This window comes from Pseudomyrmex gracilis, unplaced genomic scaffold (assembly GCF_002006095.1).
Source record: "Pseudomyrmex gracilis isolate BER0280 unplaced genomic scaffold, ASM200609v1 scaffold_256, whole genome shotgun sequence".
NCBI classification, from domain to species: domain Eukaryota; kingdom Metazoa; phylum Arthropoda; class Insecta; order Hymenoptera; family Formicidae; genus Pseudomyrmex; species Pseudomyrmex gracilis.
This window is the reverse complement of record NW_018020840.1, coordinates 147,532-173,175: the sequence shown is the minus strand read 5'-3', so window position 1 is coordinate 173,175 and position 25,644 is coordinate 147,532. Positions and strand designations below refer to the sequence as shown.

General features: G+C 36.6%; 6 protein-coding genes and 1 long non-coding RNA gene across 8 annotated transcripts in view; 3 read left to right on the top strand and 4 right to left on the bottom strand.

The window, feature by feature from the left end:
- Nucleotides 1-6: 6 nt before the first annotated feature.
- LOC109859305 (nuclear transcription factor Y subunit gamma-like) lies at nucleotides 7-2,194 on the bottom strand. The gene is made up of 6 exons (XM_020437419.1): nucleotides 2,087-2,194; nucleotides 1,764-1,902; nucleotides 1,228-1,692; nucleotides 964-1,134; nucleotides 711-883; nucleotides 7-272 (listed from the first exon to the last, which is right to left on the bottom strand). Exons 1-6 carry the CDS (start codon nucleotides 2,107-2,109, stop codon nucleotides 197-199), a joined length of 1,047 nt encoding a protein of 348 aa, XP_020293008.1. The 5' UTR covers nucleotides 2,110-2,194; the 3' UTR covers nucleotides 7-196.
- A 208-nt stretch (nucleotides 2,195-2,402) lies between these two features.
- On the top strand, nucleotides 2,403-3,917 carry LOC109859314 (signal peptidase complex subunit 3). Its single transcript, XM_020437439.1, has 5 exons — nucleotides 2,403-2,734; nucleotides 2,977-3,050; nucleotides 3,291-3,379; nucleotides 3,466-3,569; nucleotides 3,679-3,917. Exons 1-5 carry the CDS (start codon nucleotides 2,592-2,594, stop codon nucleotides 3,806-3,808), a joined length of 540 nt encoding a protein of 179 aa, XP_020293028.1. The 5' UTR covers nucleotides 2,403-2,591; the 3' UTR covers nucleotides 3,809-3,917.
- A 418-nt stretch (nucleotides 3,918-4,335) lies between these two features.
- LOC109859313 (zinc finger protein 330 homolog) lies at nucleotides 4,336-6,263 on the bottom strand. Of its 2 annotated transcripts, none has more exons than XM_020437437.1 (7): nucleotides 6,175-6,263; nucleotides 5,673-5,870; nucleotides 5,427-5,597; nucleotides 5,109-5,340; nucleotides 4,858-5,022; nucleotides 4,688-4,765; nucleotides 4,336-4,558 (listed from the first exon to the last, which is right to left on the bottom strand). In XM_020437437.1, exons 2-7 carry the CDS (start codon nucleotides 5,790-5,792, stop codon nucleotides 4,350-4,352), a joined length of 975 nt encoding a protein of 324 aa, XP_020293026.1. In that variant the 5' UTR covers nucleotides 5,793-5,870; nucleotides 6,175-6,263; the 3' UTR covers nucleotides 4,336-4,349. The 2 variants fall into 2 exon arrangements, with proteins under 2 accessions (XP_020293026.1, XP_020293027.1); XM_020437438.1 differs by having other exon boundaries at nucleotides 6,149-6,235.
- Nucleotides 5,790-11,098, top strand: LOC109859312 (helicase POLQ-like). The gene is made up of 15 exons (XM_020437436.1): nucleotides 5,790-6,879; nucleotides 6,966-7,141; nucleotides 7,268-7,444; nucleotides 7,550-7,649; nucleotides 7,717-7,913; nucleotides 8,006-8,151; nucleotides 8,238-8,472; nucleotides 8,608-8,748; nucleotides 8,846-9,260; nucleotides 9,339-9,496; nucleotides 9,576-9,671; nucleotides 9,749-9,922; nucleotides 10,021-10,134; nucleotides 10,247-10,381; nucleotides 10,474-11,098. Exons 1-15 carry the CDS (start codon nucleotides 6,051-6,053, stop codon nucleotides 10,564-10,566), a joined length of 3,186 nt encoding a protein of 1,061 aa, XP_020293025.1. The 5' UTR covers nucleotides 5,790-6,050; the 3' UTR covers nucleotides 10,567-11,098.
- LOC109859315 (ribosomal RNA-processing protein 8) lies at nucleotides 11,091-13,295 on the bottom strand. The gene is made up of 4 exons (XM_020437440.1): nucleotides 12,922-13,295; nucleotides 11,873-12,780; nucleotides 11,551-11,787; nucleotides 11,091-11,471 (listed from the first exon to the last, which is right to left on the bottom strand). The coding sequence occupies exons 1-4, from the start codon at nucleotides 12,988-12,990 to the stop codon at nucleotides 11,258-11,260; spliced, it is 1,428 nt and encodes a 475-aa protein (XP_020293029.1). The 5' UTR covers nucleotides 12,991-13,295; the 3' UTR covers nucleotides 11,091-11,257.
- A 166-nt stretch (nucleotides 13,296-13,461) lies between these two features.
- Nucleotides 13,462-25,644, top strand: part of LOC109859299 (phospholipid-transporting ATPase ID) — a 50,481-nt gene continuing 38,298 nt past the window's right edge. Inside the window, exon 1 of the mRNA XM_020437404.1 lies at nucleotides 13,462-13,542. The gene's annotated coding sequence lies outside the window, so the exon portion shown is untranslated. The remainder of the gene's footprint in view (nucleotides 13,543-25,644) is intronic.
- LOC109859300 lies at nucleotides 20,571-22,414 on the bottom strand. Its single transcript, XR_002250695.1, has 3 exons — nucleotides 22,340-22,414; nucleotides 21,899-22,074; nucleotides 20,571-21,773 (listed from the first exon to the last, which is right to left on the bottom strand). It is a non-coding gene; the product is annotated as an uncharacterized LOC109859300 (long non-coding RNA).

Genomic DNA, 25,644 nt, shown 5'->3' with positions numbered 1-25,644 from the left:
TTTTTTTTTTTTTTTTTTTTTTTTTACGTCAATAAAAATATATATAATTTTTTCATAGGATGTGAATTATGTACAGTCAAATACATAATGTGAGCGATAAAATGTAAAGGTATATTATGAGAAATAAAATAAAGATTTTTGTAAGAAAAAGTTTGGTCTTATTTCTCGATAAGTACTAGTGGTTCTTCGTGTTCGGCTAGTGATCTTTGTCGCATTTAATTTGCGAGATTTTATATCCTGATTTTACACAAGGTAATACAGTAGCTTCGATACTAAACAGAAAGAATAATAAACGATTAATAAATCGAAATGAGATCTTCTCAAATTTTTAGAAAATATCTAAAGTTTTTAGATTCTAAAATATAGGTATCTACATCTATAAATATAGATATAGATATAGTTACCTATTTTATCCATATTTTATGTACATACACATATATATAATATATAAACTATATATGTGTAACATATAGCTAACATGAAAAATTGAATAACAAGATCAGAGGCAGAAACTACTTAGCAAATTCAGTATAGCGTTGCTTATAAGTAGAAAATAAAAACGCTTTTTATAATCATTGTTAGATAAAAAAGTTGGAGTTTTCTAACTCCTCCTTAAAATCTCATTGTATCACATAAAATGTGAATGTGTCTAATACAAAAATGTATTTAATATTTTTAGTTAATAAATCTTAATATTAAATATTAATTACTATTCGGTATCCGCGCTGGAGGCTTGTAAGAAAACTGGAGCCTGAGTGCCTTGTGCAACTTGTATCAACTGCGGTTGAGACTGAATCGGAGCCGTTTGAATTATAATAGGCTGATTGTTTCCACCTTGTACCTGCATGCGAATCATTTGCAGCTGCTGGGGAGTCAATTGAATCTACAAAGCAACAATTACAAATAGTGTAAATATGCGTTCGCGATTTAACACACAGTTCATCCAACTAAATTCTATCTTACAGGTATTTGTTGAATTTCACCACTAGGCGTAACAATTTGTTGCACTATTTGTATCCCACCGGGTTGCGTCGTAGATGTTTGTTGCGCTTGCTGTAGCTGAATAATTTGTTGACCCGACGTCGGCTGTGGACTCTGAACTGTGACTGTTTGGGCTGTACTAGTATTGGTATCCTGAAATTGACAATGATATAAAGTTAATTGAATGCGCATGAAATTTCTTAGTTTTAAATTACAAAAAAAAAAAAATGAAAAGACAAAACATACCTGTTCTACGGAACTGCCAATGTTAATTGTTTGTAGCTGGCCACCAGAAGGTTGAACAATTTGTATGGGCTGCCCACTACTACTATTCTGAACACTCTGACCTGCCGAAGCTTGTTGCTGAGCTAATTGAAAATAATAATGGACCTGATCCGAATTCATGGCTGTGCGCACAGAGCTCTCACTTTGTGCCTTGCTTTGTTTTATTTCATCTCTAGGTACTATATCAATTAGAAAATCGAACTGGTCGTATTTTGTCACTGCCATTGCTATGTCATTTCGTTGAAGAGTACGCCTTTTGTTGTCTTCAGTATGCACCCAAGCTCTGAGCGTTAATTCATGTATAAAAATCTCAGCAGCTTTGGCGAAGAGCATAGGAGCTTCGGCACTTATCATTTTTACATCTCCGTCCAACTTCATAATCTTTTTTATCCTTGCTAAAGGTAAAGTTTGTGTCTTCAAATCCATCTACGTAAATAAAAAAAATCATTGCTATATATATCGAAAATTTGATGTTTACTCATTTTAGTTTTACTAACCGTTGTGATATTTTTTATCTCTTCCATAACTTTTGGCCAAAAATGAATCAAAGCTATTTGAGCCTCAGAATTGGTTGGAGATGCAATCTGCAACTCTCCTCCTCCATTTGAATCTCCTTCTATTTCGCTATCCTGATTTCTGTTCAGACAGAATGTGATAATTCTACTGTTATATTTAATCTACTATCTTATTTTTACAAAATACACGCATATTTCTATAAAAATATTTTCACAAATATACCTGCTACATACAGAATGTAAACTGTAAAAATAAAAGAAATTTAACCTAACCTAACCTATAATGAGAAATGTGCTTTACTTACGCGTTTACAAAGAACACAGACATTTTTGTGATTGCTTCTTAACTCTACCAGAGAGAATTCTAATACTGACTGAAGCGCACTGAAGCGGCTAGCTTCTCTGCTCTGAGATGCACTACCGTGCACAATAAGGCTGGATCCTCATGCAGACACCGGCGCTTTGACACTGAACGTTGATTGGTGAAAAGCAGATGGTGAGGGTAAATTGGCAACCCTAATTTACCCTCACCACTTGCTTTTCACCAATCAATGTTTGGTGTCAAAGCGTCGGTGTCTGCATGAGGATCCAGCCTAACGTTCGAATTTCCAGCTAGATGGCGATCGCTGCTCGTAACCTCGTTCAAGTGGTGACGTTGAAGGTCCGATGCTTTTCAGGAAAATAATGCGTGTCAGAAATTGCGGTTAGAAATTCGTTAATGCACACACTTGTAGCAATTAAGTTGCTTTAGTTTGATAGAGACACGTCATTTGCCGACATAACAATTGCCGACGACAGCAAGGCACAATAATGCACACGGTCCTAACACGCGCAAATGCTATTGTAGCATATACTTTAAGCGTGTCGGCTTGTTTAACATTTTGCTGTTTTCTCTCAACAGTTTTCATCGATTATAGAGCGAAAGCAACTTTAAATACTGTAAAAGTTGTTGTGTAAGTACGACGAGTGTATCATCACAGTTTTTTTTAATCATCATTGTAGAAGATCCCCGTGTGTTTAAATGTTATTTTGTATTTTGTGACATCGAAAGAAAAATTCTTGTGAATAGTTTAAAACAATTAAATAATAATGGTGATCACGGTATATGTGCAAAACTGATGGATAAATAATCTTATATATTTCAAGAATCATGCACAAGATATATGTTATAAACATGTTTTTTTTTTTGTTACAGAAAGAATGTGCCAGATTATAGTGCATCTAGGGAAAAAAATGATTTGGGTTACTTGACTTTTGACTTGCAAACTGATATCCTTTACATATGTTATTATACAAAAATTTTCTTCCATATGCTAGTGAAAAAAAGATCAAATAATTCTTTCATATGCCAGTGAAAACATTTAAATATTTATTTTTCTGAACAATGATAAATTTACTGAGATTATAGATATTTATTCTTCAAATATTTTTTATAAAATTACTTGCAATCTTGTTTAATAACATTTTTACATATGTTTATCTTTATTTACCTTACCTATATATTTATACATCTCACTCCATTGTTCAACTGGAATGTTAAACAGTTATTCTTATATCTCACAGCAGAATATCAAACAGAAAACAATGAATTCAATCAGGTAAGTTTCTCAATGTGGTTACATTTGTGTTCTTTTCTATTTAAATTTGTGTAAATTTGTGAAAAATTTAATTTTGCCGGGTACAGGTAGTTTTATGGGATAAGATAATGCTTCGTGGAGACAATGCTGTACTTGATTTCAAGAATATGAACACAAAATATTATTTCTGGGATGATGGCAAAGGTCTCAGGTAACAAATCTTTTGATAAACATGTGATTGTAATTTTATACATTAAAATAGAAAAGCGCAAACGTTCTTTGTCTTGTTCATATGAATGTTTTCTGTTTTTTTTTTGCAGAGGAAATAAGAATGTAACGTTAACGTTATCCTGGAACATCATACCAAATGCTGGATTGTTGCCTTGTGTTAATGCTCTTGGTTCGCATACATTTGCATTCCCATCAGAATATACAACGTTACGTGTATAACACATTTAAATATACACATGGTATACAATAAGATGTATGATTTTATAAATGTTTATGTATTTTTTATTTAAAAGCGTAAAATAGCATGTACAATAAACATAAATGTTTATTTCTTCTCATTTTCTCTTGATACATGCAACACTGTGTTCACAAAATTGACATGGTTAAAAAAATTATTTATTTAATAGTTTTTTCAAATTTAATTGAAGAAGAAAAAATCAAATTTAGAGAATAAAGAATTTGCATAAACACCTTACCTTGGAGATTTGTGAAACGTACAAATTTAATCTCGTTATTATTTCAGTTTTCAGTACTTTATTTCTTATATTTTTTGCGTATATTTGTTAATTTAAAAAGTATCAAATTTAAATATTGTGCGCCTATTAAATATATATATGTTACGATAAATGTACGAATTGTAAATTAATCCTTATTTCTCTCACAAAATAGTTGAATTATTTTTCTTTCTTACTAAACTTTTTTACGATAATTAACATTTTATTTGTCAATTATTGCTATTTTGCATATTTTTATGTAAGTGTTAAACTTTAGTTTTATTACTGCTTGAAGTTGGTTCCATCTTTTTGTTGTCTTTCTTCTCCTCATCCACACTTGACGACTCATCTTCGTCCTCTTCGTCTTCATCATCGTCATCCTCGTCATCATCATAGTCATCATCATCCTCATCATCATCCTCATCTTCATCATCGTTGGCGTAACTAGCAGTTCCATAGCAAGAATCTTGATTTCCTAATTCAAAAATGCAAATATTTTCTTAAAGATGGAAAATGTGTGTATATTAACATTAATATATGAAAATATTGAGAAATTTTAATTTCTTCGCTAGAAAAACAGAAAGCGTTTTAAGTATAACTGTACCATAATTGTTATATTCAGTTTCATCATCAGACTCAGACGGGCCTCCTTGATTTTGTCTACCAAACTTGTGATTTCTCGCTGTAAAAACAAATAAATAAAATAGACTTACGCGCGTGTTTTGTAACACAACTATCAATTGTATAAAAAAGAATTATTTATTCGATCCTTACTCGACATGCTTAAATCTTTAGTTTGTGACGTTTCATAACTGCATTTTGGACATGGAATAGGCTTATTCTTCTCGTATTTAAATCCTTTTCTGCGAACATGATCCTCGCAGTAGCATGTCTTGCACCTGAGACAAGAGTATTGTCCCAAACGATTGCAGGATTGGCCTGTGAAAAAAATTTAAATTTGACATAATCTTTCTAATTTAAATTCTTCGAAATCACAATGTGATTTTTCTTATTGAAATTATTACACTTGAAATTTTCAGCTTCCAGAACTTGGCAGGACGCCTGATGCTCGAATTGATCGTCCTCGCACAAGAAACAATCACAGAAGGAACACTTGAATATTCTGCCGCCGTGATCCCAGACTCCTCTCTCGCATTCTTGACAAAGAGCATCCATCAACGGACAGATACAAGCGTGAGACGTCAGGCAACGTCTTCCGTGACACACCCAAGCTTCGCAATGATCGCATATGGCTCCCTGAAAGTGAAATTGTCTGAAATCTTCTCTTCTAGATTTGAGACAGCAACAAAAAAAAAAAAAAAAAACGATGCTGATTTACTTGCCACCATTCCCAGTCCCGTGGTAAACACACCGGGATGACGCACCACGCAATCTCCTGTTTTCAACATACACTTGACTTTGCCGCAATGTGCGCACATGGGCAAACGTTGAAGACTTTGACAGAAGTAACAGAAGGCACGACTCTTTTGCTTTTTATTGCACTTATCGCATTCCTGGATTAAAATAATTTGTTTTTTTTTTTTTTTTTTTCGGGGGTAAGTTACTGTGGGTATCAAGGGAACACTCACCATTACGGAGTTGCAAGGAAATTTCGCCAGGTCAATCTGTTCCTTGGCCGCTCTGATCTCTTTCTGCCGGAGTTTCTGTCTCTCGGCTTTTTTTCTCTGACCGGTCTTCTTCTTCGGCATCTTCTATCTGTTACCAACGACGAAACCCGTTCGACACGCTCAGCTCTTCTCGTTTTCTTTCCGGATTAGTAGTTGCAACTGCAAATCATATGATCGTGAAGGAGGAGGTTATGGTTCGCACGAGAGATGCACGAGAGACGCTACGCTGATCAATAGCGCGAGATTCGGTCCGCAAAATAAATTGTGTGTGCAACAATTCTCTGATTAAAGTCTTGAAAAGTTCCATGAGGATTAATCCTTTCACGACGGATCTGTCAGATGGAAGGGCCGGACGATGAGAAAGAAAATAAAAAAAATGTATTTTTAAACAACAACAACAACAACAGGAGATCTAAGTCACCGAACGCCATCGATACCTTACTGTCCTTGGACGATACATTACTGTGCAATGTAGAAGCTGAGAGCGGACTGCACACTTCATTCAGGAAATTCTCTCAGGAGTACGACAGCTGCTCGGCATCAGAGGAGGAATGGACGGCGCGGCGGAGTACAGCTGTGAAAATTGCTCCAATAAACAACATGTCAAAATCACGAAGTGTGTCACCCAACGAGTGGCTGGATAGATCTCTGATGAATCAAGTATTCGCTCAATTCGACTCGCAGAACGAGGAGAACATATTTGTAAATAATTGTGATAATAATATTAGTAATTTTAATATATTCGATACATTCTGCAAAGACGACGCGCTCAATCGTTCCGAATCGCACAATGTCAAGCCGCTATCTGAATCCAATCAAAATGTTGAGAGAACGACATCAGACAACAACAGCAAATTACACGAAGACAAATCGTTTACGAATATACCGTGTTTGTCTATCACGAACTTTGGGGATGATATCCTGATGGGTAACAGCGAAGACGATAACAGAGAAAATAACAAATCGCCTGTTTTGACAGGCAAATGCAAATCCGCAACGAGATGTAAAATCCCGAAGAAAAGACTGCGTTTAATCGACTCCCCGTCTAAAAAAACGGAAGAAAATAAGGAAACAACTTCTTCAGAATCTTCTTCATCCGCATTTTACGGCTTGTCGGATGCTGTGAAAAAATTGATTCAGGAAACTAAGGGAATTCGTTATCTATATCGTAAGATTGCGCTTATATAAATCACAATGAAGTATATATGCTCATACTTGTAAATGTAAATCTTTGCTTTATTTCTTTCATAACAGAATGGCAAGACGAATGTTTGAAGCTGGCCACCCTCACGAAAAAGAATTTAATTTATGCTCTGCCAACGAGCGGCGGCAAAACTCTAGTCGCGGAGATCTTGATGTACAGAGAGATAATGTGCAACAAGAAAAATGCGATTTTTATACTTCCATACGTGGCACTGGTGCAGGAGAAAGTATGACACTTGAAAATATTTTTGTTTAAAAAATATAATTTAAGCACAATTTTTTAAGCATTTGCATACTTTCGTATGTTTGCGCACGTTTCTTTAAAATTAAACTTGTAAAATTGTTCTACACAGGTTCAATCAATGGCTGTATTGGCATTAAAATTGGGATTTTTAGTCGAAGAATACGCCGGTGCGAAAGGGCGTTATCCACCGATCAAACGACGGCGAAAACACAGCATCTACATATGCACTATAGAGAAAGCTGTGGGTCTTGCAAATAGTTTGATAGAAACAAAACGTTTGGCCGAAGTAAGTTGAGATTTTTGTAGCAAATCAGAACAATTGCAGTGAAAAGTTTTCGGCGGTAAAAAAAAGAAATGACGCAAAGTGTAAAAGAAAATTTTTTTGTCTCAGATTGGCATCATCGTTGTTGACGAGTTACACTTGCTCGGAGAGTCTGGTGGGAGAGGTGCTACTTTGGAAGGACTTCTTACAAAGATAATGTTTTTCAGTGGTGAGCAATGTAACAAAAATATGATATTTAAAAGTTATTTTTAATATAAAATGCCAATTTTACACAGATACAATTCGTGTGATCGGAATGAGTGCAACCATAGGTAATTTAAAAGAAATCGCGCAATTTTTGAACGCAGACACGTACACCCAAAATTTTCGACCAGTTCAGATAACAGAATACGTGAAATGCGAGAATCACATTTGGGTAGTCGATTTGAATAGCGAGGAATTGTTGGTGGATATGAACAGCAAAGACTACAATGTGAGATTTAATTGAGTTGTATTTTTTTCACAAGGTCTTTGCGTATTGAATAGTTAATTATAAGCTGTTTTGATTCTGTTATATACACAAAGTATTCAGAGGACATAGCAATAATAGATCCAGATAGAATTGGCGGTTTGGTAATGGAAGTAGCGCCGGACGATTCGTGTCTCATATTTTGTTCAAGTCGTAAAAACTGCGAAAATGTGGCTCTATTATTGGCCAAAGTTCTGCCTAAGTAAGACATCGCGTGTTATTTTCTCTATTTTTTTTTTTTAGACATTATTTCTAAAAAAATAGCGTTTTTCAAAATTGCTATTTCAGGAGTTTGCTTAATTACAAGGTAAATGAAAAAGAAACTTTATTAAATGCGCTCACGGCCGAGGAGGGACTGTGTCCTATCTTACGAAAGACTATCAAGTTCGGCGTAGCTTATCATCATTCGGGTCTCACATCCGAGGAACGGCGTTTGCTGGAAGACGCTTTCAGAGAAAGTACTCTGTGCGTGATATGTTGCACTTCAACTTTAGCCGCTGGTGTCAATTTGCCGGCAAGAAGGGTAAATTATTGTAGAGTTTAGTTGCGTATCTTCTAGAAACGTAATCTCTCCTCCATATCTAGACCAATTGTAATTAAGTTATTAACATCAGTGACTGATCTTTATTGTAATTATTTATAATGATAATTTTTTCAGGTAATACTACGTAGTCCTTATGTTGGTAATCAGTTCTTAAATTTAAGTAGATACAAACAAATGATCGGTCGCGCTGGTCGCGCGGGTATGGGAGTTTTAGGAGAGAGTATACTTATCTGCAAAACTTCCGAGATCAAAAAGGTGAACAATTTGCCGAATTGATTGCAATTAGATTTTTCTACATATAAATCGATTATCCTAAAAGACTCAAAGAATATTTTTTCATTATGTACAACAGGTGAAAGATCTACTGATATCGCAAATGGACGATTCATTAAGTAGTTTGCATATAGAAAAAGACAGGGGGCTCAACAATTTGATCCTAAGTGCAATACAATTAAACATAGCTGCGACCAGATCGGAGTTACATAAATTGACAGCTGCAACTCTGCTTAATATTCAACAAACTAGAATAGACGTTGATCTAAAGACAATTACGGACACAACGATAACGGCGTTATTGAAATGCGGCGTGATTAAAGTTAAAAGTCCAGGTCCGTCTACCAGCGATCGTAATGTAACTGTTGTAATTCCATCTCAGAATCCAGAGCGTGCAGAAAATCCTTTATCGGTCAGACAAGGAGTAAAAACGATCAAGTTTACAAAAGAAACTGAATTTCAGCTTTGTGACTTGGGAAAAGCTGCAATGAAAGGTAAGATAGCAAACAGATACCGATTTAATCTGCCTATTTGACTACGTTTTCTATGTTTTCTATAATTTTTTGATATAGGACCGATCGACTTAAACATCGCATACACACTGTACGAAGATTTGAAAACAGCTCAGAAACATTTGATCTTAATGGATCATCTCCACCTCTTGTATCTTGTGACACCTTACGACACTGCATCTCAAATTACCCCCATTGGCAGTATCTACTATGATGTGGTAAATATACACGTATATATGTATATACAATATTATAAATATTAGTATACAATTTTTTAATTTCACAATGTTATTTTAGATATTGTCCTTAACCGAAAGTCAAATGCAAATTGCCAGACTTCTCGGAATAACGGAAGCTATAGCGAATAAATTACGTGATGGTATGATGCCCAAGGTTAGTTTATTTTAAGAAAATAATGTAATTCTTTGAAAAAATACATACTGATTTATTCACATTCAATATGATTACAGTCTGTTGAGAAGAGAGTAATTCACAGATTTTACGTGACATTAATAATACACGAATTGTGGAATCATCATTCAGTATATTTTGTTGCTGAGAAGTATCAAGTTAACAGAGGTGTTGTACAAAGTCTTTTAAACGCGGCCTCATCATTTGCCTCCTCTATAGTGAGATTTTGCCAAGTAAATAAAACAAAACTATTGAATAATAATAAAAAAAAAATATATATATATACCAGAAACACTCAACTTCTAATCTTTTTTGAATTTTTTTTTTTCAGGAATTACCCGAATTCTGGGCATTTACAGAGATGTTAAGCGTGTTCAGTAAAAAATTATCGTACTGTTGTCCATCAGAATTGGAAACATTGATGGAACTGCCGTCCGTTAAAATAGTAAGTCACTTAACTATAATTCTATATCGTTTTTGTATTCTTTTACAATATTTTGCGCTTAAAAATACTTAGAAATAAAATCTACATCTTTTTTTAACACATTTAAAAAAAGGGTAGAGCCCGTCAACTATACAAAGCTGGCTATAAAACTTTACAATCTATAGCAAAAGCCAATCCAAAAGAAATAAAAGAAAAAATTCCATACTTAACTAACAAAATGGTTGGACAAATTATTGCCGCAGCAAAAGTAAGGTTTATTATACAAAAAATAAATGTATCATTAAAATTACTCAATTTTACACACGTGTGTAATTATTAATTACTTTCGATAAATTACAGCTTTTAATATTGCAACGAGCAGAAGACTTAAAAGATGAATGTGAAGATGTTCTCGACGGTATAAATTTCAGTCAATTAGAAGCAAATTTGTAAATTTCCATACATTTTTAAATGGTTAAAAATGTTTTTTTTTTATCTTTTATAAAAAATTATGTGTGTATCTTTTCTAAAAAAAATTGTATATATATGAATTACATCACTTTGTTTATCACTTTGTTTGTTATCTATAAGTTAAATGATCTAAGTTTATACAATCGAGAATTAAGAAAATTGTTATTTTTTTAAAATAAATAGTTCTGTATTTTTTCCTAAATTATTTTATTCTTTCTTTCTCTCATACACACAAATTATTGCTAAACATATCTCACAAGAAGTGTGTTTACAACTTGTGTCTTATGGAGCAATGTGTTTTAAAGAATGACACATTGTTTAAGCAGACACAAAGATTAAGTATCCAAAAGTAACGTTTGATATTTCCTCAAAGATTGGCAATATCAAATAATAAAGCGGAATACAAATGCATTATAACAATTCATAGAATAAATCTGCATTACATTAAAAAAAAATACAACACTATTAAAACGAAGTGTTAAAATAAATAGTAAACAAAACCGTGTTGTTTCTAAAAAAATAAAAATAAAAATAAAAATAAAAATAAAAAATTGCAAATCTTGAACTTAAATCTTATTTTAATCTCTTTGTACGAAACATGTCATCCTCAAACATAAATCTTTGTTTTATATGTTTAATATCTATCTTTGTGGTAGAATGCTTAATGTAAATCTTATCGTTTTTTATATAAACATGATTTCAAATTAATTTCGGGAAGATTCTGTCTTCGCATGGTAATATCTCTTTCTTTTGTAAAATCCATAAAATAAAACAAGTTGTGAGATAAATCTTTCCACGTGTTTTTGAAACCATATTTGTCTAACGCCCTTATAAAATCTCTCACTTTGTAAAATCTACTTTCGACTTCGGCTATCTTCAGAACACCGCTAAATTTATTAAAACAAAAGCATTAATTTTCTATTTTGTATTATTGTTACAACAATCAAAATGATTACTTGTACTTACTTTTTCTTGAGAACTCTATTAGCTTCCAGTATGTAGTCATTGAGGTTAGTTCCCATTAGGGAGAGACAGAACACAACAACGTGGACACTGCTGGCCAATAATGGAGTGTGAGCCATATCGCAAGCTTGTACTCTATCATTTAGTGCGACAAAATCGAAGGAATGTACTTTATGAGGTACTGAAGCGGCAAGTATTGCTTCGCCACATCCAAAATCGGCTATTATATTGCTCTTGGGCCTAAGTAATAAAATATTTATATAAATGATAGTATCACACGTATATCAGTAAAAAATATTATTAAAAATAAGACAAAATATAGTACATGTTTTTAATTGATGATATTATCACATCCAATGGATTTACTGGCCATTGCTTAACTTGCTGTTTATATCCTTCGTGATAAGCTTGAAAATCTTCAGAATCTTTTTTAAAATATTGTTTGGATTCTGAACTATGATTTTTGTACAATGTCTCGTTTATAAATCTAAATCTAGATGACCTTAACTGTGCCATCATTCTTTCTCTTAATGGAAGTGAAGACGTACGTTGTTTTTTGCGTGGTTTAGCCAACATTTCTTTCAACTGATTAAAGTTCATTTCATGCTCATTCAATGTTACTATTTTTGCAGAATTTTTCTCTTCTACTTCTGGGCTGGCACGTATTTGTTTAATCACCTGCTTCATCTTCTTTTTGTTTAGTCTTTTCTTTTTTGTATTACTAAGGTTTAAGTTAGTCTTATGTTCTGTTGGCTTCTTCAAGTTTTTATTTTTTTTTTGTGTTTTACCAAGTCTTGAGTCTTTTGTTTCTTTTAGTTCTTTAGACATTTGTACTTTTTTATCTTTTTTTATTGCAACAGTAGTGTTATTATTTATCTGATTGGAGTTTGTATCTTGATTTTTATTTCCTTTCTTACGTTTTGCTTTAATCTCTGTTTCAGTTGACAATTGTTTTTGCTGCTTGCGTTTTGTTTTACCGTTTGCATTAGTTGATACCTGTTCGAGTACCTTTGTTTTCTTATTGTTACTCGGATCATTTGATTTTGCACTTTGATTTTCTGCAGCATGTTTATTTCTAAGATCATGATGTTTTTCTGTCTTGCTATATTGCGCATTTGCGAGTACATTTTTGACTATTTTGCGAGATACATTTGGCTTCTTCAAGTCACTTTTATTTTTGCCACTTAACAGTACTTTATTAATTTTGTTATCTTTCTCTTTCTTTTCTTTTTTCTAGAAAAAAGAAAAGAAGGTAGAAATAGAAAACAATCTTACGTTTTAATCTTAACAGTTTGTTTTTGTAGAAATACGAAGATATGTTTTTATTACAAATGATGATGACGAAAACACACTCGTATGTTAAGAAAATATTACCTTTTTAAGTTGTGTATTTTGTACTCCAGGCACTTTAATCGCCTGAGAAACTTTTTTAACTCTCCCCATTATTTATTCATATATAATAAATGTAATTGTGAAGAATCAAACTTCTCTTTCGATTCTTGATACGCCGGTACACGTGACTGAAGCAGACTAAAGTGCGCATCAGCTGAACGTATACCAGAACAGAATGCGAACAGATTCGAATTCATTCGAATCTACAATAGGTAGGGTAGGGTTAGGTTAGGTTAGGTATTCGGGCTAATGTTTAACCGTCGCTTGAGATATTTCTCTGCTCATGCCTTCTAGTCCGTCACGTGACCGCCTTCGACAAATTCGTATATTCTGTTGTTTCGAAGATCGTCGAAGAGAACCGTTATTAGAATCACGCGGTAACTTATCGACAAATCACGCGCGCTTCCGAATTTTACAACATCGCAGTACCCGGTTCCTCGACAAGATGGCGACAGTGTCGCGGCGCGGTGCGCGCAGGCAGTGGAGTTGAATCCGCTCTCAGTAAACAATATGGCCGGTGCGGTGTGGTACGCGGGTGATGTCGTCCTCGCCGTGTTCGCCGAGTGCCGTCGTCCGTGCTGCGTGCGGGACTAGCTGTTCACGGTAAGTAAGCGTACAATAATCTCTTACGGTAACGCGTTCGTCGGAGACACGCACGCGGAGACACGCGGGGACGTCAGTCAAACAACCTCGTGTCTTCCGGGCGTCTGCGCGACAACAACGAGACGCGCGCGCGGTCGTCGAAAGAAGCGTTTCTTCTTTGGCCGAAAAAAGCTGCCGTTCGCGGCCGATCTTAAGAGTCGCTCTTCGCCTTCTTGTCCTCTCGCACGCGACGTTAACAGGTGTCGGGGTACGTCGCTCGGCGTAGAACATTCGACGAGAGGTCGACGGAAAGAAAACGACGAACAGGTAAACGTGACGTCGTCACGCGGTGTGTACGTACTTTCCGCAAAATTCGAGAGCAACACGCCGCTCTATATTGTTCACCTTCGCTCCGATTCTGAGTCAATTCTCTTTCTCTCTTTTTCTAGCTCACGGTTGAGTTTCGCGACTCCCGCGAACTTGGCCGCGAGCCCAGGTTTTTACGGTGACGGCGCGCGAGGGAGACGCGGCGACTCGCGTAGTCGTCGCCGCGAAGCAACAGGTTTTTTGTGTCGAGAAACCGTCGTCCGGCAACGACGTTTCCCCGTCACCTGCGAGACTCGCGTTGTCGCGAATCGCCGAGATTCGTGTGCTAGTTAACGGCTACGATGTTCGTCGACGAGATTAATTATCGTCACGGAAAAACCCTTGCGTATAATCGGTAGAAGAAAAAAAAAAAAGAGTCGAAACACGCGCGAATTCGAAATCACGGGATGTCGAAATTCGCACGCGACCGAACGGAAAGAAGGACGGGAGAGAAGGTACGCATCTGGGACGAGGGACAAGAGACCAAATTTCGAGGTGTGTGTACACGACGCGCGAAAAATCACGCCGTGACGCAAGACGCATTGACCTCAAAAATTTCGCATCGCGGGCGCGCGCGGTTCGTCGCGCGCTTTTACACGCACTTTTTTGTTTCTCTCTTTATTTTATTTTAAAAAGTCAGTGCGACGCATGAAAGTACGTAAGTGTGGGAGGAGAAGTGAGATTTTTTTTTTTTTTAATTGCGTAATAACGCGCAAGCGCACGATCGCACGAGAAAGAAAGTATATCATTATTTAACAGCGAGATGACTTTCGCGCGCGCGTTAATGTGCGAATTTCATTTGATGTATTATTCGCGTCTAACAACTCTTGCAAAGAAATACACTCTTGTATTTTTGCGCGCACGATATTTTCGAAGAAATAAACTTTAAATATTACGCGCTTAATGTTCGCAAGAAAATTAACGTGGTGTGTTTTTCTTGTACGGGAAATAAGAAATATATATCATTTTTGTGTGCGGTAACGCGCGATTCGTTCACGCTGAAAAACACACGCATCATTTGCGCGCTTCTAGTTCACGACCCAATATCTCTTCTTTCTTTCTTTCTTCTCGATACAGCGATAATTACTGCGGCATCGCGGCCACTGCGTTCTATCTCTTTTCCTTTTTATTCTCTCTTTCCGATTGCAATATTTATTCGTTTCTTTTTTTTTTTTTTAATTTTTTTATTTTCGTACGCGGTCTGGTGTGTGTGTGTGTGTGTGCGTGCGTGTGTACATTTGATTTACTGCTCGAATAATAATCATTTTTGCAAACGGAAATTTACAACTTGTTTATTTCTCGCGATCTCAAGCGCGCGCTGTGAATTTTCGGCAAAATTTACTTTTCGAAGACACTTCTTCTCGGAGGAATGCGATTTAAGCAGAGTTAGTCTCGCGTTCGTTCTCGCGAATGACGTAAGTTGATACATCGTGCGGCTCCTTGTTGCGCTCGTCTCTGCCGAGCTAGTAGTTAGATTGGCTCGGGCCAATGCTAAGGATCCCCATTGATTGCAGTCTTTAAAAGCAAGTGTCACGTCGACGACACTCTTCAGCAAAAACAAATTGATAAATCGCGGATTCGCGTGTACGAACCCTGTTGTACAGTCGATGTCGCTTGATACTCTCGGAGCAACAGACTTGTCGATCTCTCTTTAACGTTTTTACGATTTTAAATGTTGTACAAAAAAACTTTTTATGTAACTTAATATTTTCTTTTTTTTTTTTACTCTTTGTAGTGAGATCCTAGAAGTTTCGACCGATATAAAAGCGTCGCGAAAAAAAGAGTACGCATAAATTTACAAAATGTTCTTCTTGCGTCCTAGTTGCGCAATTCTCTCGGTGTCCGAAAATATGTCCTCGATGTCAGTGCGAAGATCCTTTCTCCAACGTGACGGAGACCGTCGCACGACCTCGGAACCTCGTTTCGACGTCACGTGCGTTTTCGCCGCGAGGATACGTCTCACGTGCTTATGCAAATCCGTCATGCACTTCTTGCTGCGCGCGGCGATACACAGCGCGCGTGTAAAAAAAAACCTAGGTATCTCGCGCTGCGCGAATCGTCTTCGCCCGGCAATGACAAGGCGCTCCTTTGTTGTCGCCAGGTGAATAATCGCGGTGCAAATAGCGATAAGTGACTCGGAGAATAAAATCGCGACTTGGGCTCGCAAACAATCGTCGATCTGTTTGATATTCAACTCTGGAGAGAGAGAGAGAGAGAGATCTCTTAGAGAGAATCTATTCAGATATTCTATATATAAATTTTCCTCGTATATAAATTTTCAAAGACATTTTTTGTATATCTGAGAAAACACAGATTTCATCTTTGAAAAACACACATATAAGTTTAAAATATCTGTATCAGTGTGGGTAAGCATCTCGTATTTTTTTTTATATACTTAAATATATTTATTACTTTATTTTATATTTTTATATATGTGAAATATATTTACATACATTGTATAATATATATAAAATTTATTATATTATATAAATAAATATATACGTAAATAGTACAATATATACATACATATGTAAATATATTTTGATATATGTAAATAATATAACATATATTGCTGTAAACATATTGATATTATGTAATTTAATAACTTTATTCGTGTCAACTCTCTTGCATATTTATCGCATAAGAATTGCAATATGTTGCACACTTGTCTATGTAGCGCATCGTTCGCTAGCTTTTTTCGGCCGATTACATGTTAAATAGCCGCAATCTTTGATTGTTGCTCGCATTGTTGGAAAAAAAGAGCTCGGTCGACCGCGGTATTATCGCGCCTAACGGTCGCACGGACAGCGTTTAGGTCGACATACATCGATTCTCTTCATCCCCGTTCGTTTCTGAATAATGGATGCACTTTCTGCGAACGTGGTGTGTGCTAGGGATACAATTCGCCAAGCATATCACCCGCTGTCGCTTTCGCACGATCTGTCAACACATCCCCGCCAACGGAAATCGCGCGCGTTACGTTCATGCATGTCGCATGTGTGACACGTGGTTTTTTCTTTCACCCTGTGCGATAACCTTGTTAGTAACAATTTATCCGATGTGCAATCGGTTTTTTTGTTCAGACATAATTGCCATTAGGAAATAAATGATCACGTGTAATTCTTCCTGAAAAAACTTTTGAGCGTCTCTTTCGAGCGACGAACGGAAAAGAAATTTCTTTATTTAATGTTGGTGTTCCCGTTGTTTGTTTTTTATTTTATTTTTGCGTCAGATATTTTTTACGAATGTGAGAAAAAAGACACTGAAATTTGGAGCGACAGTGACGTCCCCAATGACCGCGCGATCTGAAACCTCGACCTGTCTTTTGTCGCCGATGTCTGGACGGCCGGTAAATAAATCGAGATTGACCGCCGATATTATCGAGATTTGTTCAGAACGAGAGAGGACCGAGAGAGAGATAGAGAGAGAGAGGAAAAGAAAGAGAGAGAAAGAGTTTCGCAAGTCTCGCATACTTATCAGAACTATGAAGGCCGCGATTGTTCGCAACGTAATAAGCATGAAACGCGTCACGCTGTTTACATTTTCGCGAAGCAAAGTTACGATTTAGCTGATTTATATCTGTCGCGGAAGTTGATTTACGAATCCCGTTGTGCGCGAGTCACAAAAGGTGCTCGAATGTTCGCGTTCACGGAAACTGCCGAACGCACAATCAACTCTCAATTTTTCATAATATTTCACAACCGCAAACGCCGCGTGATTATTTTAAATTCGATTTAATTTTGTTCTCGAACGAGAGACTATTTTTAACGATACGCGATAAATGTTTTATTTCAATATTTAACTTAAAAAAAAAAAAAAAGCACGCGATATATCTCCGAGTGTAAATTGCAATTTTTTTTATCTCTCATTCGTTTTATAATCTCGATTCATCGGATCGACTAACGCTTTTTTTTTTTTTTTTTTTTTATTGAATAATAAAATATCCAGCGTATAGTGCAATTATATTGCGTTCCTTCATGCCCGAGTAAAAGGAACGACAAAACACGTCGTAAATGGTCAATCGTTCGTTCTATGACGTAGTTCAATCACTTTCTTGTGTCTGCCATCGGCCTTGACCATCATTAAAAGGTCGACGAGACAGACAAAAGTACTTTACCAGGGAAGTTAACTCGCGCGATGTATTTTTTATTCTCTTTCTTCGCGGTTAAACGCGACCTCCTCTCGCGTCTGTATTTTTCATGTGGGAATAACGTACGCAATTTAACAATTGGTTAATTGCTCAAAAAAGGAATGTTATTATAACGCATAAATGTGACATTTATTTACTACTTTAGTTCGATAGTACAAATACTTTTCAGTTCAAGGCGAAGAGAAAGAAACCGCGTCTCGTTGTGTCGTTTAGAAAAATTATACTATTATTATTATTTTTTTTTTTCTCGTGCGCATGTGTTTTATCTCGCGCTCAAATATGTAAGTCGGGAGGAGATATTGTCGTGCGGAGACTAAGAGTCTCTTGGACGAACGTGTAGGAACAACAATTTCTGAGGAGCATTTTACGTTTTATCTCTTCAAAAACATTCTAAGGTTTCTCGCTGATATGTCACGGAACGGAAAAGAGAAGTATATACGTTGAAACGAGATATACTTCTCTTTTGCACAACTTTTCTGTGCTATCGATCGAAGCGTTTAAATAAGTCACGAGTCGTGATATCTTTTAATGCTAATTAAATATGTAAGTATTAATTACGTAAATATGTGAAATTGGAAGTTTTTTTTTTTTTTTTTACAGTTGTATAAGCACATTTTATAGTATTTCAACGGTTTACGCCTTTCTCTCCCGTGTTCACTGATTTACACATTCATTCAATAAGCGAAACTATTAACAAAGTTGTGAAGCGTCGAATGCACGTTATATAGAGACAGGAGGATGCGTGTGTATGTGTGTGTGTGTGATGTGTACGTGAAACTTGCTTGTCGTTACGTATAGAACGAGTAACAACTCAGCGCGCGAGAATGTGTGTCCGTGGCATAGCTCGTGGGACCTCGCATCGATGCGAATTGTTCTACCAATTTTCAATGTCGCGAACTTTTAACTCGACTCGATGGTCGCAATGCTTCATTGCATTGCGTGTTGTTTACGTCACCGCCGATTACGGCGATCGGTTTCTTCGTTGCGAATTCAGCGAACTAATTTTCTGCAGACTTCGATTACGTTTGAAAAAAAAAAAAATTGTTTTGAATTTAGAAAAATTAGAGAAACAAACTTAAAAGATAGACAATTTTTGTTTGTCACTCAAAAGCAAAATTTGAAGATTAAATATGTGAGGGAGAGTGAGAATATTAAACATTACCTCAGCGAGAACACACACACACACACACACACTCATATGTGCAGTTCCCGTTTAAACGATCGCATGACGATCCAGCGGAGGAAATTGACTTGTCTTCCTTCTCTCGGCAGGAAGAAGGAACTTCAATCCGTTCGTTCCCGAAGAGAATCTCGACGTTGTCTAGAATAACGAAAGTGTTCGATCTTGTATGCCATACGGCGAGATCGATTTTCATTAAACCGCATCGCACGTGCATCAATAAACACCACTTATGATAATGAGAAAGTCGAGATAGAATCTATTATTAATTACGCCAGATCACTACGTACATATTTAAATATGTCATCAACAGATACTGATAAAATAAAGAAGAGTTATCTTTTTTTTTCTTTTTTAATTCTCTTCTCAATTACGAAAATCAGAGTTGAAACTTTTTTTAAGGGGAGGAAGATAATCGTTTGCCTCCGGAAAGTAAATTAAAGCAAGAACAAAATTTTTACAAGTACTCTAATACCTATTATTTATCATTTTCTCTTAATATAATTAATTTGTAAGTTAAATTAACATCTTTTCTTAATGACAGAACACTAGACACTTTAATCGCAAAACACAAAATTAAAAAAAATACTTATAATAATATTTATAAATATATTAAATGTTCTAATTCGTCATCGAGCCGTTTTTTTTTATTCAAAAATAATGTAGGTAACGAGATTTAATTTTGCGGTTTCACGCTCATATTTCAAAGAGATAAAGTATGTAGAGTCATCACCTTAGCCGATCGCATCTCCTGTTATTCCTACGCTGTTCGGTGCGTTCCCGGTGCACGCGCACTCGCACTACGCGTTTCTTTGTAGACAGACGCGACCGGCATCATTAGCCTCGAATCAATTAGCGTAGCAGCTGGCTCGACCGGCTCTCGCGACGATAACCACCGACGAATACTGATAGCCGATTGTGCAATCCAGCGGCTAGGCTGGTTCTAATGTATTGCATATTTACGATCGCGCGCGCCCCGTTACTTCTCAATAGTAGTCACGTATCTAAGAGATAGCCGAGCAAAGTAGAGATTGTGTAAAGCCGCGTTGGAAAGCCGTACATGATATTCATTATTAAATGCCAAATTTTCGTGACTTTTTTTTTTTATTTTACGCGACTTTCAGAAAAAAATTAGGAATAAAAACAAAAAAAAACTGATTTGTTTTATCTCAGTGAAATAACAAATTGAGAACTTTACTTATTTTATTTTTAATTCGATTTCCAATAAAATTTATATTCGAGATTTGTTTAAAATATTGATACGCCTACAGTTAAATATGTTACAGTTTAAAATTAGAGGAAACAATATAATTATATAATAAATGATATTGAAAAGTACTCGTGTTTCTTGGTTTAAAAAAATGTGATCTCATGCTTGAGAAGAACAAGACGATATATATATATTTGTAATCCAGCGATAAGATATTGAATGTTGCACGACAACAATGTTTTTACATTGATTCAATGAGAAATGGAGGAACCTCGGCGTGTTTTGGTGTCAATATGCGTTATGATTTCTCAAAATTGTTGACTCTCGTGATCGATAAGTGATTCGACAATTCGCGGCGTCTACTTTGAGAGATATGACAATTGATCGGGCGATGATTGAGAGAAACACACGGCGAGTCGTGATGCCGCATGCACAAATGATAAATAGTCGCGACTCTCTCGCGTCGCGTGTAATTCGCGCGTCTGTTAATCGACCACCTGTCGCAAGTTATATTCTTAGGATTATAGAGCCATCTGTTAAATCCTTTCGCGACTGACTTTACAATCCCGAGGTATTATCGTGATATTATATCCCACGCAAATAATCCGAAACGTCGTTTCTTTCTTCCGCTTCGATTTCACATTTCCCTCCCGTGTGTTTTTTATCTCGTTTTTTACATAAATTTGTTGGGAAGATTCGCGTCACGTGCTCGTCGCAAAAAAATCGTCGCACATTCAGCGAGATTTAATTTTCTATTCCGCCTCATGGCGTTCTTATCGTCCCATCGACGTACAATTTATCTTATCATTCTCTGACGTGTATATGTGTGGCGCACCTCTCTCTTTTTCTCTCTCTCTCTCTTCACCGAATCGTCGTAAATATCACGAAAGCGGCGATCTGCGCCGCTGGGGAAAATGTGCATTGTCATTTCGAGCGTTGAAATTGGATGAATCTCTCTGTGTACGATGCATCTCTGAACTCGGACGGTTAGTTAAGTCATTGCGAGAGAGAGAGAGAGAGAGAGAGAGTCAATTGCATAACAAAGTGCGCTTAGAATATCGCACGAAACGTAAGCGTTAGTTTGAGATATTGCTTGTGCACCGCCGTCGTGGCGCGAAGATTCTAATTACGCTCAATCTGTTCTAAGTGTCTTATTTAATCTTCGCGGATATTTACGCGGAAAACCCAAGCGCAAACACTGTATACGTGGAGAATGACGCGCGACACAGAGTAAACACGCATTGTTCGAGCTCTGACAATTTTAGGCTTCACACACGCGCAAAGTTTCTCTCTCTCTCTCTCTCTCGCGTAAACGTAACCTTCTGTCGTCTCGTATTCTTCTTCTCCTGAAAATGTGAAGAAAAATGTACATGCGATAAAAAACGTATATTTTACGATTTTTATTTTATCAAACAAAAAAAACTGTTAAATACTTCGTAAGCAAATTGAGTTACACGTGATATTTGATTACATCGCGAGAGAAGAGACTGTCGTGTTTCGAATATTCTGAATGAAGTCTTCGTTGCAGTAAAAGCGGATATTAAGTCATTACATCAGCGGGATTACATGTTTAATCTTCGTTCGTGACCAAATTAATAGTAGCGCACATCTCTTCCGCACCTCGCCTTCGTATCGCAATGAGTCTCGCTAATTAACGTTCAAATTAGCAAATACGTATTACTTAATTTTCGTTCGGACTTTATATCGTATTCCGAAATAGCCTCCCCGATTGTATTCAAATTAGTCTTCCAATTTAAATAAGGAAATAAACTCGGTTATATATCGCGTTCTTCGTTTTGATTCGCTTTTTCGCAAGCGATATAAAAAATAAGAGAAAAATAGTGGCGTGTTCCTCTTAATTCACATCGATACGCTAAAAAGTCGCGTGCAGCCGTGATACAAAACCAACCACCTTCTCCACGTCGCGCAGTAGTAATCCTCGATTTATATCGGACACGTTACGTCTTCAAATTTACGACCTTTCTCGTGAATGATTCTCGGAACTTTCGGTGACGGACAAATTTTTTGTCGCGTCTCGATAAAAAAAAAAACACACACACACACGAACGTTGCAAAAGATGATCTAATAGGAAAAATACAAAAAAGATGTTTAACGTGATGTTATCTCCTGTTGATAAAAGTTAAATGTCGCGACCGAACAACACAACAAATAATATTGCAACTAAACATAAATCTCCGACTTGTATCTTTACGACCGCCTCCGTCGTCCGGCTGTTGAATTTCGCTATCGCGCGTGTGATAAAAAAAAAAATATAAAAAAACCGCGGACGCATTTAGCTTGAATAAACGGCGAGTCAAGCTAAATGGGACAATATCTATCACTAGCTGGCCGCACCCTTCCCATCTCCGGCCCTACCCTTTCGGTCATCACATGCGGGGGTTGTGTCCCGGTTACTTTCAAAGTAACCGCCACTTTCTAGGATCCGATAGTTCGCGCAATCTTTATTGGACGCAGTCACGGATTGCAATCTGAGATTCTTCTTGGAGATATTTACACGTTCGATAGCACTCGGACATTTTTCGGACATGTTTCCGGAAGAGAAATCTTTGTTATCGCAGAAAATTAATCGCAAATTGATTGATGCAAATTCTTAAAAATGAAAAAAAAAATCAAAAACCGCTTAGCACTCGTGCAATCGTTCAAGAGAGATTTCTATATGCAAAACAGTTTTATTCGTCGACGGAGAAATTATGTAAACGCACATACACAAGTATAACGAGCTTGTATAATAATTAACATTTAATTATACATAGGCATATAACGAACACATTAATAACATTATTGTGATAATGGAAATTTATCTCCGAAACAAATAAACATGTGCGTAACCACGAAGCGTGTTTTTTTTTTTTTTCCAGAAAATAAAAAACCACTTTGATATTATCAAATCTCGAGCATCGCTCGAGGCCTGTACTGTAAACTATCGCATTACAAACATCGCGTGTCGTCGTCCAAATGACCGATCGGCTTTGACCGCGTGTCGTCTGTAAATCGTGTCAATTAGACCCCGGCTAGACAGTCAGCCGCTTTTTTCGGAACGCCATTAACTACATGTTAGTGATCGATTGTCACTTTTTGCGAACAAATCTCGCATTTATATGCACACCTTTGTCCGCGCATCAGTCAGGACCATCACATTATCTCTCGCGTAAGGGTATTATACAGGACGGTGGTGTCGTTTTGCAAGGTCGCGATGTATTATGAATGCGTGAGGACTAGAGACACGCCTCTATTGTACGCTCGCACAATAGATATCTATCTACGTGCGCGCGGCGAAGTTACCAGTCTTATTAATCGTTTGACTGTGTCCGAGATACAGATCGTACGTGTATGTGCGTGTGTATATGTATTGTTAGTTTCAACGGTGTTGTTGTTTTATTCGTGAAAATATTTAAAAAAACACGCGAATCAAATGCAAATTTTGATTTTACTGTCACACTCGTTATTGCGCGCAAACGCGCATAAAAATTCATGTAAAATTGTTCTGTAGTGATGTTCTCGCGTGTGTTCAAATCGGACACACACGTTCAGTCATGAGTCTAACTAACGGAGTTGATCAAAGTCTGTATTGACTATATTCCGTACATATCTTATCGATTGATCCGTTTACTTGTGTGTGTGCGTGTGTTATACGAAGTAGTGGTATCTAACCGCTACTTCGCAACGACGGTATTCTGAAAATTCCGCACGGACGTTGTAGTAGCGATCTGGAGATTGTGCCAAAAAGTACTGGAAATGCGAATATGAATTATCGATTGTCTCTTTCGTTATTTACGTAATTCGTATGTTTACTGTAGATACGTGGGAATATCGATGCGAGAAATTCTGTGTTTGTCGACATTGTTAAATAACGTTTAACAAACATATTTCATTTGTTTAATACCATCCAGTCGTGATCAATAATTATTTTATTATTTTGTAGTCGCAAAACGACGCAATTTTTATTAAGCAACACACACAAGCACACACATTCCCCGTAACATTAACGCTAATTGACGTACTCGGGTTATTGCGACACGCAAAAAACACGCACGACTTGCCAGAAGATCGATGAGGACGAAACACACATTCGCGAGCTGTCGAGTTTCGCATCAACAAATGCGTGTGATCAATATTGCGTGGCTTATCGCACGAAATTCCGGATATTTGTTTTTACGTGGCGCGTTGATTTTTTTTTTTTTGTTTTTTTTTTTGTTACGTTCTATCAATAAATCACAATTTTCAGAAGAGAATACATTGCGCGAATTTTAATTTGTCGTTCGATTAATCACGCGACTCAATTAAATCAACACGCTTTCTTCGCGGACAAACAAAAGTTGTCTCCGCGATGATGAATCATCGCAACTGAAGATTCGAAATGTGCTTTTCTCTCTTCCTCCATCCTCTTCTTCTCTCCCTCTCTGGACATAAAAACCAAAATGTCGTGTGTGACCGAGAAAACTCGTGACAGTAACATCATGTTTCGTCGAGGTTTTCATTAGCTTGCTTGTCACGCGACTCATTCTCTCTTTCTCTCTCTTTTTTCGTCATTGCCGAATTGTTCGTAAATGTATTATGTCCGTCTGAATAATACATACACGACGTCGCGAAGCTTTGTAGACGTTTCCGGAGAGATTTTAATTATCGACTGCGCAAAGTGAGTGACGGGCGAGGACTGTCACGATATGAAGTATCTAACGTCTAATTAGTAAAATGAATATCGCGTTACGTAGCATTGGCGTATTATAAAAAGTAGTTCTCTGTTTGCGGTTACGGCGCGGCGAACGGCAATATATTTCTCCGTCGATATATCACCGGATGGTGCCTCGCGTATGTAACTTCCTCGAGGGACTACAAAGTGTAGACTTAACGTTGATGCGGCTTTAATGTTGACGAGCTGTAATATTTGGGACAATGCCGGGAAGATAAGAGGGGCGGGAAATGTCGCGAATTGGCATTTCGAAAATGTCACTTGTGTCAACAAAAACGATATGAATGATATTTCAACGCTTTGCCGCTTTCTAACGACCGAGTTCTTGGATTTTCTGACACATTTTTTGTGTATCAAATAAATACCTTGCTCTTACCTATTGATATTATCTGCTGATATATGGTATCAGCATCTCGTTCGAAAGGAAATATTTCTGAAGTAACATTTGCAATAAAATTTTTCCAAGGCAAAGATTACATTTGATTAAAAAAAAAAAAAAAAAAAA

Bases quoted from the DNA above. Each gene is read 5' to 3' on its own strand.
- LOC109859305 (XM_020437419.1), bottom strand. From the start codon at position 2,109: ATGTCTGTGTTCTTTGTAAACGC. The intron at 1,903-2,086 runs GTAAGTAAAGCA...CTGTCTGAACAG, and splicing joins TCTGTGTTCTTTGTAAACGC to AAATCAGGATAGCGAAATAG. The intron at 1,135-1,227 runs GTATGTTTTGTC...TGTCAATTTCAG, and splicing joins TTGGCAGTTCCGTAGAACAG to GATACCAATACTAGTACAGC.
- LOC109859314 (XM_020437439.1), top strand. From the start codon at position 2,592: ATGCACACGGTCCTAACACGCGCAAATGCTATTGTAGCATATACTTTA. The intron at 2,735-2,976 runs GTAAGTACGACG...TTTTTGTTACAG, and splicing joins AATACTGTAAAAGTTGTTGT to AAAGAATGTGCCAGATTATA. The intron at 3,051-3,290 runs ATATCCTTTACA...ATATATTTATAC, and splicing joins GACTTTTGACTTGCAAACTG to ATCTCACTCCATTGTTCAAC.
- LOC109859313 (XM_020437437.1), bottom strand. From the start codon at position 5,792: ATGCCGAAGAAGAAGACCGGTCAGAGAAAAAAAGCCGAGAGACAGAAA. The intron at 5,023-5,108 runs GTAATAATTTCA...TTTTTTTCACAG, and splicing joins GGAAGCTGAAAATTTCAAGT to GCCAATCCTGCAATCGTTTG. The intron at 4,766-4,857 runs GTAAGGATCGAA...TTGTTTTTACAG, and splicing joins TAAAGATTTAAGCATGTCGA to CGAGAAATCACAAGTTTGGT.
- LOC109859312 (XM_020437436.1), top strand. From the start codon at position 6,051: ATGGAAGGGCCGGACGATGAGAAAGAAAATAAAAAAAATGTATTTTTA. The intron at 9,923-10,020 runs GTAAATAAAACA...TTTTTTTTTCAG, and splicing joins CTATAGTGAGATTTTGCCAA to GAATTACCCGAATTCTGGGC. The intron at 10,135-10,246 runs GTAAGTCACTTA...ATTTAAAAAAAG, and splicing joins AACTGCCGTCCGTTAAAATA to GGTAGAGCCCGTCAACTATA.
- LOC109859315 (XM_020437440.1), bottom strand. From the start codon at position 12,990: ATGGGGAGAGTTAAAAAAGTTTCTCAGGCGATTAAAGTGCCTGGAGTA. The intron at 11,788-11,872 runs GTACTATATTTT...TTTATTACTTAG, and splicing joins ATATCATCAATTAAAAACAT to GCCCAAGAGCAATATAATAG. The intron at 11,472-11,550 runs GTAAGTACAAGT...TAATAAATTTAG, and splicing joins AATAGAGTTCTCAAGAAAAA to CGGTGTTCTGAAGATAGCCG.